Here is a 16,973-nt window from a genome sequence, read left to right on the forward strand (position 1 = left end):
TACAGCTAACTGTGCCTCTGGAATACTTCTAATCCCAGCCAGTTTAGAGTGGCGCACCTCAAAGATTGCTCTCAAACTAATATCCCCTGGAGAATTTAATTCAACAGATTGATCTAGCAACATCATCCATGCCACTGTTTTTGCTGGGATTGTAAAATATACCATATTAGGGTTTAAGATGCAAAATTCTAGCATATGGAATGGATCACATTCCAGTATAAGACTACCAAGTACTGACAGATATACTTTGGCCAGGTCTACACTATAAACTTATATTGGTATACTAAGTCACTCAGGGGTGTGAAAAATCCACACCCCTGAGTGATGTGGTTATACTGACCTAACCCGTGGTGTAGACAGTGCTATGTGGGAGTGCTAATGGGAGAGCTTCACCCATCAACAAAGCTACTGCCTCTCGGGGAGGTGGATTAACTATGTCAATGGGAAAAGCTCTCTTGTTGACGTAGTGGCATCTTCACTGAAGCACCACACTGGTGCAGCTGTGCTGCTGCAGCATTTTAAGTGTAGACCTGCCCTTTGTAGACCTGCCCACTGGGCCCTATTGAGGAGCTGAGGGAATGAGGGGTACAGAGGGAACAAAAGTGGCATTATGCCTCCTTATGCTTCCCCCCAGTGTCAGAGGTTTCTGGCAATTGATTTAATCTGCTGTGGAATCTGGAGCTACCTCAGAATTGTGCTAATTTAGAATAGCTGGTAATAGTCTCCTAAATGCTATTATACAACTGAGGATTACTGGAGCACAAGATACAGTAGATGCTCAGTCAACAACCCTTCCTCTGACACAGTATTAGCACACCCTTATTCCAGGGAAGAGGATTGAAAGGGAATGGTATAGAGGCACCTGTACCAGCTCTGTGCCACCTAGGGATTCTGCTTAAACCAGTATTCCAGATCTTTGCCCTGCAGCAGTGGTATAAGGGAGCTGAATAGAGGCAAGGAACTGAACCAAAATGATGTACCTTTTCTGACACTACAAAATAAACATTTGTAAATGTCGAAGTATTGACAGGATGCCAAAAAGATGAAACATTTTCTTATTCTAAATGATAAATTATGGTGAGGTCTTTTTTTTCTGTTTGCATAGTGCCTATTCCAAAGGTTCTGGTCTCTAATAAAATAATAAACAATAATAATTTAATGCTGTAAGAGAAATGTTTACATTTTAGTATTACCCACTACATCTCATATTTTGTGAGAATAATATGTATTATAGCACTGAAGAACATAGAAATAGAAAGTTATACAAATTAGTTATAGCAAATGTGCAATAACCAGACAAGAAGTACATTTATAATTAGAATAACAAATTATCATGTCTGCCAAGGCTGTTGGGCACTTGTATAATATGTCAAAACATATAAACATTAGATTACCATAAACAGAAGGATGAAAAAAAAAATGTACCTTCTGACTGGTTTTATGAAATGACCACAAAGTACAAATATCCACACTGCACCCTTTTGTTTTCTTTATGCTGTAAAATGAACTGATAGCATCTACTGTAAACTGCAGAGCTACTGAAAACCTCTCTGTGGCAAAGTTTATAGCACATAACAGCTCAACGTTTGCTTTCCCTTTTTTCCCCCCATTTCACCCTCCAGATGGAGGGATCACTTATTCCTCATGCATGTGGAACGTCACATTCACAAAACCATTATGCAATGTAATCTACTATAAAGTAACAAAGTTCAAATAACTAAATTTAGCCAAAAAATAGCACAAGCTAGAAAATCCAAGGTTCTGGCTGAACGCCTTAGTGAAAATAAAAAGGCACAACATGATGAGATAAACCAGACCATCAACCCTAAAGTCAGCTTTTGTCAGTATTAGAATTTCTTTGTGTCCTGACAGTAGAACCTCAAAGATACACCAGGGTTATGGATTTACCAGTGAACCGGAAGTTATTGATCAGGCAGCCACAGGGAGTTGGGACTGCAGCTGCAGGGTGGGGTGTGTGTGTTTCAGGGCTCCAAGCTTCTGACCCTCAGGAGCAGCGGGGCTCAGGGCTTTAGACTTGGGAGGGGGAGAACTTTGGGGCTCCGTTCCCTGCTTCAGCCCCGCGCCGAGGCTCATTGCTTCAGCCACAGGGGGTTGGAGCTTCAGCCATAGAGTGGGAGGGGGTCAAGCCTCTGGGCAAGGGAGGGGCCTCTGGGCTTTTGATCCTCGGGAGCACCGGGGCTCAGGGCTCTAAGCTGGGGTGGCGCTGGGGCTTGGAGCTTCAGCCCCACGGCTCCGCTCCCAGCTTCAGCCCCGCTGGGAGTGCCGGGGCTCGGCACTTCAGCCCCACGTGGGACACTGGGCTTTAGCTACAATGGGAGAGCTGGTTTCAGCCCCAGAATTCCCCCCATAGCTAAAGCCCCGAGCTCTGCCCCAAAGTCGGGAATGGAGACATGAGGAGCCCTGGCACCCCGTGGGGCTGAAGCCCCAAGCCCCAGCGCTCCCCACAGGTCTAAAGCCCTGAGCCCCGGTACTTCCATGGGGCAGAAGTCCTGAGCTCCCCATCCGGAGCCCTGGCGCCCCAAGGGTCAGAAGCACTGACTCCCCCATCGCCACTGGACCCCCATCCTCATGGCTGCAGCCCCAAGCCCCTACCACTACCACCATGACTGAAGTCCATAACCTCTTGTTCAGAGTTACGGACCATTTCAGAGTTACGGACAACTTCCATTCCCGACGTGTCCGTAACTCTGAGGTTCTACTGTATCTGTTTGCATCTGAACTTTAACATAGTTTAAATGTATTATTTTTGCATCTTTTTTAAGAAAGAAAAGTCTTTAAAAGATTATGAATGTATATTTACCTAAGACAAGAACTAAGAATTGCTCTAGTCTCTAAGATAAGTACACATTTATGTATTCAGATATGTATATTAATATGGGGAAAATACCATTAACTTGTTAAATTATAATGGCTCTCAAGTTCTACTGTGTCAATCAATATTCAACATCTTTTAAAAGATGAATTTTTAGCCCAACACATTGACAAATTTTTTTCAAAGTCATTAACCTATCACTCAAATCCTTCCTACTCTGTGGATCATTTACCATACATACTGCATGTACCCAACTATTTCACATCCATCATGGTCCACTGCATCAAAGCAACTGTCCTATGTGCATCCCAAGCCCAATTTATAACTAAAATGACTGCTGAAAAAATATGGACAATAGCATTTTTCATGTCAGACTGGACAAACTATACGTCAAGCATGGTTTCTTGTGGCCTATCCATGTGGAAAGTGAAGAAAAACATTTGCACCGCCCCCCATGCCTACTAATTCACCTGGGCTAATATAATGCATTTCTAAACATGGATGTAAAAGAGTCATTAAATTAGATATTTAACACAACAGAGCATTTTTTAAAATTCCATTTACCTAGTTTTCCTATTGTATTACAAAAGTACATATGCAAAAATAATATACAGAGCAAAAGTCTCCACCTCCAACATCTACGTATTGTAAACCTCTGTTTATGCTGGGAGCTCACTGAAACACATCACTATTAAAGGCTTTGTGCCAGAACCTCAGCTAGAGTAAACTTAAAAGCTATGCAAAGGGAAAGCTGTGCATGCCTGAAGCCCTTCCACAAAAACATAATGCAAACCAAGGCCTTAATGCTGTAAACATGTATACACGTGAGTAACTTTACCCATATGAGTAGTCTTATTCAGCTCAAAGGGACTATTCTCATATGTAAAGTTATCCCATGCACAACTGCTTGCGGGATCAGAGCTCTAAGGAAAATACAGAAATATTCTTCTTTTCTTATGAATATAAAGCAGGGGTGTGCCAACTTTTCGGCCTGAGGGCCACATCGGGGTTCCAAAACTGTATAGAGGGCTGGGGAGGGAAGGCTGTGCCTCCCCAAACGGCCTGGCCCCCACCCCCTATTGCCCCCTCCCACTTCCCACCCCCAGACTGCCCCCCCCTCAGAACTCCCGATACATCCAACCCCCCTGCTCCTTGTCCCCTGACCACCCCCTCCTGGGACTCCCCACCCCTAACTGCCTCCCCAGGACCCCACCCCCTATCCAACCCCCCCTTCCTGTCCCCTGACTTCCCCGACCCCTATCCACATCCCTGCCTCCTGACAAGCCCCCCGGGACTCCCACACCTACCCAACCCCCCACCGTTCCCCATCCCCTGACCACCTCCCCCCCCGGAACCTCCACCCTATCCAACTGCCCCTGTCCCCTGACTGCACCCCAGGACCCCTTGCCCTTATCTAGCCCCACCCCTCCACCCCCGCTCCCTTTCTCCTTACCATGCCACTCAGAGCAGCAAGACAGGCAGCTGCGTGGCCCGGCCGGAGCCAGCCCTGCTGCCCAGCAGGAGCTCGCAGCCTCGCTGCCCAGAGCGTTGGCAGCATGGGGAGGGGAGACAGCAGGGGAGGGGCCAGGGGCTAGCCTTCCCGGTCGGGAGCTCAAGGGCCGGGCAGGACGATACGGGCCATAGTTTGTCCTCCTCTGATATAGAGTCTGCATCTATACAAATACTACATTAATGAAAAACAAAAGAAAAAAAGGAGTACCACTGCAAACTGAAAGCATATTACAGTTAGGTAACCCTACCTGATTGCTGGTTTCATTGATGGCTTCCAGAAGTTTTTCAACAGCTGCCTGCAGTCGAGAACTAATATTTAGAACTAATTCTTCATTGTCAGGGTCTATCTCTTCTCCAGCAAAGCCACTCCCTGTGAGATGCTGAGTCAGCTGAAGTTCTTCATCTGTTACTCCTGCCCACCTGATAGTAGCATCATCTCCCAAATCAGTACCGTGATATAAGGAAGAGGGCTCTTCTGCAATAACAACAATAATCTTTATATACAGACTCAGCATTTAAAATTAAAAAATTACACATGAATTATGATTACAGAGACAAGGTATAAACTAATTATAAAATATTTATACCTTCAAAGCAGGACACCACAAAGACATACAGAGAAACTGTTGTACATAGAAAAATATATACGCAAGGTACAGTGTAAGTTAATTAGAGAACAAGCAGAGAGAGAGAGAGAGAGGAGTTATTAACAGAGAATAATATTTTGAAAAGCCTGGTAGTACTGCTTTGGGCTCTAAGAGCCTGATCTTTCAAACCGTTATCACTGACAGTAATTTTTACTACTGCGAGTAGACCATAATAATGATTTGCAGGACTGGCCCTTAATATGGAGTACCAGGGAAAGAAACAGATAATCCTTCTGTCATCAGTAGCTAAGTGTGGCATTGTGAATTAGCCCAATTGTTCAAGAAAATTACTAATTAAAATACAAAAACAAAATTAGTTGAGCATAATAATGTAAGCAATTAATACAAAATTTCTTGGAATGAAGGTGACTGGAATATTGAACACACTGATAGTCAGCAATATTATTAATGAACTGTAAATTGGTTAAAGGGATATATGAACCAATGACAAATGTTGCAGATGAACAGGTAGGGTCTGTATTGATGGACAATATGGTCTTTTTCTAGTCCTTAATATTCCTGACGTCTGATTTCAGTTTCATATGAAATATCCTTTTTGTCTGAAAAGCAGCAGCAGACACAGATTTGCCCAAGGCTTTTTTAGCCTGATACAAGTAATCAGAAAGCACTGGATTTTGAATATTTAGAATGTAGGGATTCAGTAAAGCAAGAGATAAATGTGCACATATTGGCTGCTTTCAAACCTTTTAGGCAACAGGTGAAATTTTCAACAACAGTAGGGTGAGTGCGATAACAGTACATTAATGTCTCATAGCAGTAGATTATTTCATTATGTTACTATAGAATTTTGAAGCACTATCTGATTATTAGATTTATTAGATTCTGAATTGGCAAAAATGTTTCCTTATAATAGAAAAGTTTGTTTTATCAAAATAATATAATCTTTAAAATATCTTTCTGCCATTTTTTTTTCAAATACTTTTTACCCAAGGTTTAAATTTCATAGACTGAACAGGTTTGTTCTCCAATTCATAATATCTGACAGTCAACAGTAATTACTCAATATATCATAAGGCATTAGCAATGCATAATTCTGTGCATGACACACCAAATGTCATTCCTGTTTTTTAGTTACAGAAGGTGAAGTAATTTCCCCATGAAACTGCTTTGGAGACAGATGGAAAAGACTTTTTTTTTGGGGGGAGGAGGGGGAAGTAATGGTATCAATTAATCTACACTTGTTCAGCAATTAAATATGAAACAAGTAAGATGGATCTGTAAATTACAGTATTGAGTTGTTATTCCATTTAAGGGTTCTGATGATATCAAGAATCATAGAATATCAGGGTAGGAAGGGACCTCAGGAGGTCATCTAGTCGAACCCCCTGCTCAAAGCAGGGCCAATCCCCACCTAGATTATCCCAGCCAGGGCTTTGTCAAGCCTGACCTTAAAAACCTCTAAGGAAGGAGATTCTACCACCTCCCTAGGTAACCCATTCCAGCACTTCACCACCCTCCTAGTGAAAAAGGTTTCCCTAATATCCAACCTAAACCTCCCCCACTGCAACTTGAGACCATTACTCCGTGTTCTCTCATCTGCTACCACTGGGAACAGCCTAGATCAGGGATCGGCAACCTTTGGCATGCGGCCTGCCCGGGGAAGCCCCCTGGCGGGCTGGGCCGGTTTGTTTACCTACTGCGCCTGCAGGTTCGGCCGATTGCCGCTCCCCATTGGCCTGGAGCGGCGAACCACAGCCAGCGGGAACTGCAATCATTCGAACCTGCAGACGCAGCAGGAAACAAACTGGTCCGGCTAGCCACGGGGCTTACCCTGGCGGGCCGTGTGCCAAAGGTTGCCAATCCCTAGCCTAGATCCATCCTCTTTGGAACTCCCTTTCAGGTAGCTGAAAGCAGCTATCAAATCCTCCCTCATTCTTCTCTTCTGCAGACTAAATAATAATTTAGCCTGCAGAAGAATCATGACCGCAAAGCTGGAACAGTTTGTGTAGTTAACAGAACTTCAAAATGGAACTACAGCAGCCTCTTCAGAATTTGCTTGTTTTTTAAAAAAATTGTATTTAGTACATAGGTTTGATCCAATCTCTTTATACCTATTCTTCCCTCTTATTTATTGCTCTCCCTCCTTCAAATTGTCACAAGAATGGTTGGGCTCTCTGAAAAACCAACTCCTACAACAGCTGTTTTGGGGGGAATACAGCAAGAAGTGCAAGGTTCTAGTTTTAATTTTTTTTAAAATGAGTTGCAACTTGTTTAACAATGTAGTTGATATATTATACATTTTTATGCCTAAACTATACCATTCAGGGAATGGTAAATGATCACACTTTTAATTTCATGTCATTCGCATTTATTTCAACATAATCAAGCTTATTACCCATATACAACAACTTTTAGGGTAGGTTTGGGGAAATAAAGATTTTTCTTAGCATCTAAAGATCCCAAACCTCTGTAATGAGACCTTAAGTGGAACTAACTATTCTATATTTTTACAATAATATATATCATTTGGATTGCTCAGCACCCAAGCCGAAAGGCCTTTTGGTATCCTGAAATAGTGACACGGGAGCTTTAATATCCTCAGAGTAGAAAGGACCTTTATCTAAGATGGACATCCAGCACTGTAGAGTTTCCCAATGCTGTACCAATGTAAAAGACATTTATTAAAGTTTTGTTAATGTCAATGAATTTGGAATGAAACTTGAAACTCAAATTACATAATTGCAGTGCAGCCTAATGGTCATAGCCTATAATCCCTGAATGTTAACAGAAGTTTTGCCTGAGAAGTATTGTTGCACTGGGCCATAGTGAGTTACTTTAGAACACAAAGTGTTCTTTCTGCAAAGCAACTGCATAAATATGCAGCACTTTTCTGCAACTTCTGGCAGATCAGGAATATGAATGGAAAAATTTCAAGCTTCAAAGCTTGCTCATAATCAGTACTGACATAGTCTCATCATTTCAGCATCTGATGCTATCATCATCATTCTCTCTTTACCGATGCTACTAGTATTAACAAAAAGAAATGGAGTATTTGTGGCACCTTAGAGACTAACAATTTTATTTGAGCAAAAGTTTTCGTGAGCTACAGCTCACTTCATCGGATGCATCTTATTAAGTAAGTTCTCCTTTATCCATGCCAATGACCAAAAGATTATGGTGTGGAATTCATGAGGTAAAGACAAAGATTTCAGACTTCAGATTTTAAAACCATAGCTTGGTTACATTAGTTTTTACCCCATCCCCAATTCTGTAGCTACTGTTTTGAAGTTTATCTTTGGCTATATATAAATAAAAACCAAATGCAATAAAGCATTTTCTAAAGAAAAAAACAATTCTGAAGCATAATTTGACTGAAGGATAGCTGTCAAACAAAGGAAAGTGCCATCTCCCATCTCCTGAGTTCAGCAGTGGTAATGAATGTAAAGTGCTATTTTATTCTGAAACACAACAATTTTTATATTTATTAATTTATATTTAACGGATCTGTTTCTTGTGTTTATTCAGAGTCATATTTGTTTATTTTAGTGATTAAGGCTTTGATCCTGCATTGAGCTCTGCTTGGGCAAGACTGAGGCCTAAAATCAGGTTTTACTGTTTTTCATTCCTGTTGGCCCTGCAGAGCCAACAGAGCTAAGAGCATGTGAGCAGGATTCTATTTTTTCCTAATACATCACCAACAGAATACTTAATTCTAATTAGTTACACCTGTGCATGCCCCAATAATGCAGTGCGATTACCCAGGTGTCACCCATTATTTGGCCTGCAGAAACTTTACAAATAGTAAGGATACTTGAAGAGGAAAAAACCTAGCTTGACTCTCTGAGTTTTGATTAAGTCTGCAGAGTGAACAACTGGAATATGGAAGTCACTGTGGGATGGTAAATATAGAAACCATTGATGGCATTTTTAAAAAATCACTTTTCAGTGTAGAAATGCACTTTAAAAAACACTATTTCCCGGGAAAGCGTAAGTCTCCAGATGTATTCTTTTGAAAATAGCAAAGCATTCCCACATCTGCGCCATTCATTTTAGGTGACAAATCTGAGGAACTGTCCCAGACTGAGGAGTCAATAAAGGTTTTGGAACAAACTGATAAATTAAACAGTAACAAGTCACCAAAACCAGATGGTATTCAACTAAGAGTTCTGAAGGAACTCAAATGGGAAACTACAGAACTACTAACCACGGTATGAAACCTAGCACTTAAATCAGCATCTGTACCAGATGACTGAAGGACAGCTAATTTAGCACCAATTTTTTAAAAAGACTCCAGAGGCGATCCTTGCAATTACAGGCCAGTAAGCCTAACTTCAGTATCAGGCAAATTAGTTGAAACTATAATAAAGAACAGAATTATCAGACACATAGATGAACACGAGATGTTGGGGAAGAGTCAACACGGCTTTTGTAAAGAGAACACATGCCTCACCAATCCAACAGAATTCTCTGAGGGAGGTCAACAAACTTGGACAAGGGTGATCCAGTGGATACAGCATATCTGGACTTTCAGAAAGCCTTTGACAAGGTCCCTCACCAAAGACTCTTAAGCAAAGTAAGCAGTCATGGGATAAGAAGGAAGGTCATAAGTACCTAAGAGGAAGATGAGCATCTGTAACCGGAGGTTCTTCAAGACGTGTGGCCCCTATTGTATTCCACATGTGGGTGCGCATTCATGCAATGCGCCAAAGTCCGGAAATATTTCCAAGCAGCGTCCGTTGACCTGCACATGCATATTGAGTCTCCTCATACTCCTGGTCCACGGTATAAAGGGCAGGAAGGAGGGCGGGTAGTGGGAATACAGAGAGAGAACACACCTCTCTAAGTTACAGGTGAGTAACTTCCTCTTCTTCTTTGAGTGATGGTCCCTATGTGTATTTCACATGTGGGTGACTTATGACCAGTAATCAGTGCGGAGGTGGCATAGCCATCTGCAATACAGCGTGGTCCACGGCCATGTCCGCATCTGCCATGTGTGTTACAGTGCACCATAAACATATGGACAGAGCGCCACGTCATGGCCTTGCAGATGTCTTGCCATGGTACATCTGCTAATGAGGCTGAGGAGGTGGCTTGCGCTCATGTAGAATAAGCTGTTACACCAGGTTGGAGTGTTCATAGCATTCCGGTATGCACACTCAGACCCATTTACAGATTCTTTGGGAAAATATGGCTTGTCCTGTTGATCTCTCTGCAACGGTTATGTAGAGTCTCGGCGACCTCCGAAAAGGTCTAGTCCTGTGTTAGTAGAACGCCAGGGCGCATTGAACATCAAGAGAGTGCAGGGCTCTGTTGGTGGGAAATTTGGATGGAACACAGGCAAGTGGATGGATTGATTGAGGTGGAATTTGGACACCACACTGGGAAGGATTTTGGGGTGTACCCTTTATGAGATCTTGGCTTGTGAAGCACCATGTCGGGAGGGTCTGCCATCATGACAGTGAGCTTGCTGACTCATCTGGCCAAGGTGACAGCAACCAGGAATGCCCCTTTCATGGGGGGGTGGGGGGGAGGGTCATGGAGCATGTTGCCATGGGTTCGAAGGGCAGTCTTGTGAGGGCAGAAAAAAAAAAGGTTAAGATCCCATGGAGACAGGAGCTTCACAACTGGTGGAAAGGTGCTGAGCAAGCCCTTCATGAAGCACACAGTTGTGGGGTGTGTAAAGATGGAGGTGCCCTCCACTGGTGGGAGGAAGGCAGTAAGTGCCGCCAGGTGTACCCGGATAGAGCTGATAGCTAAGCCCGATATTTTGAAGGTAAGTAGGTAGTCCAGCACAACTGGGATGGTCACCGTGTCCAGAGAGGGGTAATGGCAGCGAGACCACTCCAGGAAGCACTGCCACTTTGTGAGATAGCAAGTTTTCCCGCTTTGGGTGAGGATTTGTCGAACCAGGGCGGAGCACTCATGGACTATACTCAATGCCATTCTAAATACCAGGCTGTGAGGTGAAGGGAGTCCAGGCTGGGATGCCGGAGTCTGCTCCGATCTTGCATAAGGAGATCCGGGAATGCCCAGAGCCTGACTAGTCAGGCAAAAGGTTTCAGGAGGTCAGTGAACCAGAACTGCCAGGGCTAGTAGGGCACCATGAGGATGATGTTGGCCCTGTCCCAGAGAATCTTGTGAAGAACCTGAGACAGTAGAGATATGGGGGGAAAGGCACAGCGGAGGTCACCTGTCCAGGAGATGAGGAGAGCATCTCCCCAGGGCCCCTGTCTAGAGCTGCCCTGGAGCAATAGCAGGGACGTTTTTGATTCGGTTGACATGCAAAGAGGTCCCAACAAGGGGCTCCTCGCTGGGTGAAGAGATCATTGAGGACTACATTGTGCAGTTGCCATTCATGGTCTATGTGTAGTGTTCTGCTGACTGTTGGCTAGAGAATTCTGGGTGCCCAGCAGGTATGTAGCATATATTGTCACCTGCCTCCTGATGCACCAGTTCCATAGCCGAACAGACTTAGAACAGCAGAGATGTTGTCAGAGAGAAGCTGAATGTGAAGGGACCATATCAGCGGAAGGAAGGCTTTGCAGACGAGATGGACTGCCCTGAGTTCTAGTATGTTTATGTACAACCCAGTTTGTACATAAACACATAAGTGCAGGCTGCCATATGCCCCGAGAGAGACAGGCATTGGCGGACCATGGTGCAAAGCCTATAGCAAAGATGAGCAATGAAGGCATTAATAGCAGAGAAATGATCCGCTGGGAGGAAGACTCGTGCAGCAATCAAATCCAGTATTGCCCCTCTGAAGTGTATTTGTTTGTGTGGGTGTGAAAATAGATATGTTTTCGGTGACGCAGATACCCAGGAATAATAGGAGGTTTTGAAGATTGCCGAGAGAGCTTTCAGCTGCAAGTGTGTCATCAGGAGCCAGTCATCCAGGTAGGGGAATACGGAGTATCCTAGGTTCCTCCTCTGGCCCACGACCACCGCAAAGACCTTCATGAATACTTGTGGTGCTGTCGCAATGCTGAATGAGAATACCTAAGATTGGAAGTGTTGGTGCCCCACCCTGAAATGCGACAGGTGGATGTCCACATGGAAGTAAAAATCTTCTATGTTGAGAGCCATGAACCATGCTCCCTGGTGGAGGTAGGGGATGATCGATGCCAGCGTTAGCATTCAAAATTAGGTCTTCCTGATAAACTTATCTAGTAGTCAGAGATTGAGGAAGGGATGCTGTCCAGCGTCATTTTTCGGGATGAGGAAGTCTGCTGAATAAACACCTCTACCCTGGTATTGAGGAGGAATGCACTCTATGCACCATTAAGGACAACAGCATTTGCTTCCTTTTAAAGAATCAGTTGGTGGGAGGGATCAGCAGCTGCCTGGATGACCACGTTTTTGGGAATCGGGTGCATAAATAAAAAAATTGTCCCGTCAGCCGACACAAAATCTCTCTCTCTCTCTCAGGCGGCAACTTCTCCTGGCACCAGTGGGTGCTCAATCCCCCTCGCCCCTGACCCCATTCCAACCCCTTCTCCAAAGTCCCCGCCCCAACTCCACCTCCCTGCCCCTTTTGGACTCCTTCTCCAAATCCCCGACCCGGCCCCGCCTCTTCCCCCCTCCCTCCCACAGCTTGTTAGTGCTGGGAGGAGAAGCAGGGATGCAGTGCGCTCAGGGGAGGAGGCGGAGGTGAGGTGAGCTGGGGTGGTGAGCCTGGCTGCTGGTGGGTGCAGAGCACCCACCAATTTTTCCCCGTGGGTGCTCCAGCCCCGGAGCACACACTGATTAGACGCCTATGCTCTCTCTGCTCTCTTTGGTGTGGGGGTGCAAAAGGCTGATGTGTGCCTCACCGATTGAGCTGGTTCTAGGATGGCCTTGGTTATCGGGAGTGCCATTCTTGAAGGTCCTTGTGGTTGGAGAATGTCCAGGAGGAGGTGTTTGGGTCCTGGACTTCCTCCAATGGAATTTGCAGGTCTGTGGCCACCCTCCTCAGCAGGTCTCGATACTGCTGGTGATGATCTGGCAGAGAGAGCAGGAGGGGGATGATTGCCTCCTCCAGTGACGAGGAGCTCCGGTTGGGACCAGCAGTACTGACTTGACATCCTCCTTTTTGTATACCGACAGTGCAGGAGGGAGTACAGGGGAAGCCTGGCAGGACCCTTGGGATGACTCCGGATGCCTTTTGTACAGGTCCCAGGGCCCCCAATAGGGCGAGAATGAGGGGTCCACTAGTCTGGGCGGGCCCCTAGGAAGGAGTACCAGGCATCCCTGGGTAGGTCGTAAGCAGGAGGATAAGGAGGTCTGAGATGTATGTCTGGGCTCCTGTGTGGCAGTGGGGATGGCGGCAGAGCCATGTCCCAGCACTCCTTGGAGTCAGAGGATGGTTCCATCGGTGGCCAGACTGTTGGTGCCTGAGGGCTGCAGTGCAGCGCATGAGAGATGGGCTTCTCTTGCAGAAGGAGCAAAGGTCCATATTCGAGTGTGGTAGTATCCTGGATAAGAGCAGGGCCTGAGAGAAGTGGAGATTGTGGATATAGTAGAATCATCTCCTCCACTGTGAGGAATGTCTCAGTGTGGCCAGGGGTCCATGGGGCACCCGGTTGAGACTCCAGAGGGACCCAGTGAAGTTGGAAGAGTTGGTCTATCCGGTAAGCGAGACAGAACCGTTGGTGTCATGCTAGCAGCCAGGTGGTCTGAATCCTTCGGTACAAGGGTGACCGCTGGTAATGATGGATTCCGCTTTCGCTTGGCTTTACCCCAGCCAAGGGGGCCTTCAGTGGCACTCCCATGGGATCTGCATTTAACGTCTCATCTGACCAGGTGTGGCATAGGGAGGGAACGCTGAGTTTATGAGCAGTCCCCTATGGGGACCTACTCTTGTGTCTCTTGTGCTTCTTGCTTTCACGATGGGGCTTGTCTCTGGGCTTCAGTGCTGGCGGGTTTTTTGAATAATTTTTTTATTTACATAATTTATAAAATATATATATTTTACACCAAGTTTTCAGTAATAGTGTGCTGTGACACTTTTGTATTTTTATGTCTAATTTTTAGGGCTGTCAATTAATTGCAGTTAACTCACGTGATTAACTCAAAAAAATTAATCATGATTAAAACAATTAATTGCTATTAATCGCACTGTTAAACAACAGAATACCAATTGAAATGTATTAAATATTTTTGGATGTTTTTCTACATTTTTAAATATATTGATTTCAATTACAACACAGAATACAAGGTACACAGTGCTCACTTTATATTATTTTTTATTACAAACATTTGCACTGTAAAATGATAAACAGAAGAAATGGTATTTTTCAATTCACCTCATACAAGTAATGTAGTGCAATCTCTTTATCATGAAAGTGCAACTTACAATTGTAGTTTTTTTGTTACATAACTGCACTCAAAAACAAAAAAAAATGTAAAACTTTGGAGCCTACAAGCCCACTCAGTCCTACTTCTTGTGCAGCTAATCACTAAAAGAAACAAGTTCATTAGATTTGCAGGAGATAATGTTGCCTGCTTCTTAATTACCTCACCTGAAAGTGAGAACAGGAGTTCACATGGTACTGTTATAGCTGGCGTCGCAAGATATTTATGTGCCAGATGCGCTAAAGATTCATATAGAATCATAGAATATCAGGATTGGAAGGGACCTCAGGAGGTCATCTAGTCCAACCCCCTGCTCAAAAGCAGGACCCATCCCCAACTAAATCATCCCAGCCAGGGCTTTGTCAAGCCTGACCTTAAAAACTTCTATGGAAGGAGATTCCACCACCTCCCTAGGCAACGCATTCCAGTGTTTCACCACCCTCCTAGTGAAAAAGTTTTTCCTAATATCCAACCTAAACCTCCCCTACTGCAACTTGAGACCATTACTCCTTGTCCTGTCCTCTTCCACCACTGAGAATAGTCTAGAACCATTCTCTCTGGAACCACCTCTCAGGTAGTTGAAAGCAGCTATCAAATCCCCCCTCATTCTTCTCTTCTGCAGACTAAACAATCCCAGTTCCCTCAGCCTCTCCTCATAAGTCATGTGTTCCAGACCCCTAATCATTTTTGTTGCCCTTCGCTGGACTCTTTCCAATTTATCCACATCCTTCTTGTAGTGTGGGGCCCAAAACTGGACACAGTACTCCAGATGAGGCCTCACCAATGTCGAATAGAGGGGGATGATCACGTCCCTCAATCTGCTGGCTATGCCCTACTTATACATCCCAAAATGCCATTGGCCTTCTTGGCAACAAGGGCACTCTGCTGACTCATATCCAGCTTCTCGTCCACTGTCACCCCTAGGTCCTTTTCCGCAGAACTGCTGCCTAGCCATTCGGTCCCTAGTCTGTAGCTGTGCATTGAGTTCTTCCGTCCTAAGTGCAGGACCCTGCACTTATCCTTATTGAACCTCATCAGATTTCTTTTGGCCCAATCCTCCAATTTGTCTAGGTCCCTCTGTATCCTATCCCTGCCCTCCAGCGTATCTACCACTCCTCCCAGTTTAGTATCATCCGCAAATTTGCTGAGAGTGCAATCCACACCATCCTCCAGATCATTTATGAAGATATTGAACAAAACCGGCCCCAGGACCAACCCCTGGGGCACTCCACTTGACACCGGCTGCCAACTAGACATGGAGCCATTGATCACTACCCGTTGAGCCCGACAATCTAGCCAACTTTCTACCCACCTTATAGTGCATTCATCCAGCCCGTACTTCTTTAACTTGCTGACAAGAATACTGTGGGAGACTGTGTCAAAAGCTTTGCTAAAGTCAAGATACAATACATCCACTGCTTTCCCTTCATCCACAGAATCAGTAATCTCATCATAGAAGGCGATTAGATTAGATTAGATTGATGGATTGATTAGATAGATTAGATTGATGGATATCAAATGGAGATGCCATGTATATCATACACTTCTTTTCTTTTTTGTTCGTTTCTTTTTTAAATATACCTGCCCTTTAACTTACCATGAGTTAAAAAAAAATCTTACTTTTCAAGTAAAAAGACCTGGCATATTACATGTCTTCTAGATGATATGAAGTTAGAAGTAAACATGCAACCAGTACCTTTTTCAAATCCCACATGGACACAGGGCTTTACTGACTGCTCTGCCTCCGCCTCCCATAGAACAGTTTTAGAAGAAGGAGGGTCTTTCCCAGGTCTATCCAGTAATCCAAGGACATGAAGACCAATCGTTTCTTCTACAGCTACAGTTGTCTTCACAACCTCTAACAGAATCTTCAGGAGTCTGTTGTTAGCCTTCTGTAGAGCATGCCTGTACATATAAATGAAATAGAAACTAATCAAAATATTTTTTCCCCTCACATTCTATTTTGTGGGGCCAAAACCAGGTCCCACTGAAGACTATGAAAGTTTTGCTATTGATTCAGTGATACTAGGATTTTGGTTTAAGATAGGAAAGTACATAAGTCACATAAATGCTACATCAGCACATCTATATTAGTCCATACTCAATCAATTAAAAATATATTACATACTGTTATATTAAATAACTACAAAAAGCTATAATTATGAGGAAAAACTTCCTAGTAATTCTTTTTGTAAATACAGATAGCAGTGCCATGTTTGTAGGCATTCACATTTTAAGCCCTTCCTCCTTATCAGGTTTCATATGGATTGGCCAGTGATGCACTATTGCTCTGTAAAACACAAGTAAAGACTACATGGATAGTCTGCCTAGTGAAAACAATGCAGAATTCTCCAACTTGAATATTTGTGTCTAGGTACATGGACCCTTTAGGATGCTTCTAGTGTCTGAAACTACTGCTTCTCACTAGCCTACACGTCACACTGGCTCAACAATGATGTGAGATTTGTACTTCAGACAAAGTACTTTTGGCTAATATTACCAAAAAAGATAAACCATAACTTTTGTCCTTTGCAAAGTAGTGTAATATTAAAGTAGAATTTGTATTAGCTCTGTGCAAAGTTATTGACAACGTCTATAAAACAGAGTAAAATGTAACCTCACACCAGTTCTGTAAAAATCACAAAACTTCAGTCTCTTCACAAAAAAATATTTGTTATCATTTAATA

The 16,973-nt window shown here is 44.0% G+C and overlaps 1 protein-coding gene across 3 annotated transcripts in view; it reads right to left on the minus strand.

The window, feature by feature from the left end:
* The window catches only part of AKAP9 (A-kinase anchoring protein 9), a 202,090-nt gene that overhangs the window by 60,555 nt on the left and 124,562 nt on the right, over window positions 1–16,973 (minus strand). For all 3 annotated transcript variants that reach the window (XM_084619886.1, XM_084619885.1, XM_084619884.1), the window contains exons 21-22: window positions 15,983–16,191; window positions 4,594–4,820 (exon numbers count right to left, since the gene is read on the minus strand). In XM_084619886.1, coding sequence (XP_084476012.1) covers window positions 4,594–4,820; window positions 15,983–16,191 — 436 coding nt within the window. The remainder of the gene's footprint in view (window positions 1–4,593; window positions 4,821–15,982; window positions 16,192–16,973) is intronic.

Source organism: Lepidochelys olivacea (assembly GCF_965140295.1).
Source record: "Lepidochelys olivacea isolate rLepOli2 genome assembly, chromosome: 2".
Classification (NCBI taxonomy): Eukaryota; Metazoa; Chordata; order Testudines; family Cheloniidae; genus Lepidochelys; species Lepidochelys olivacea.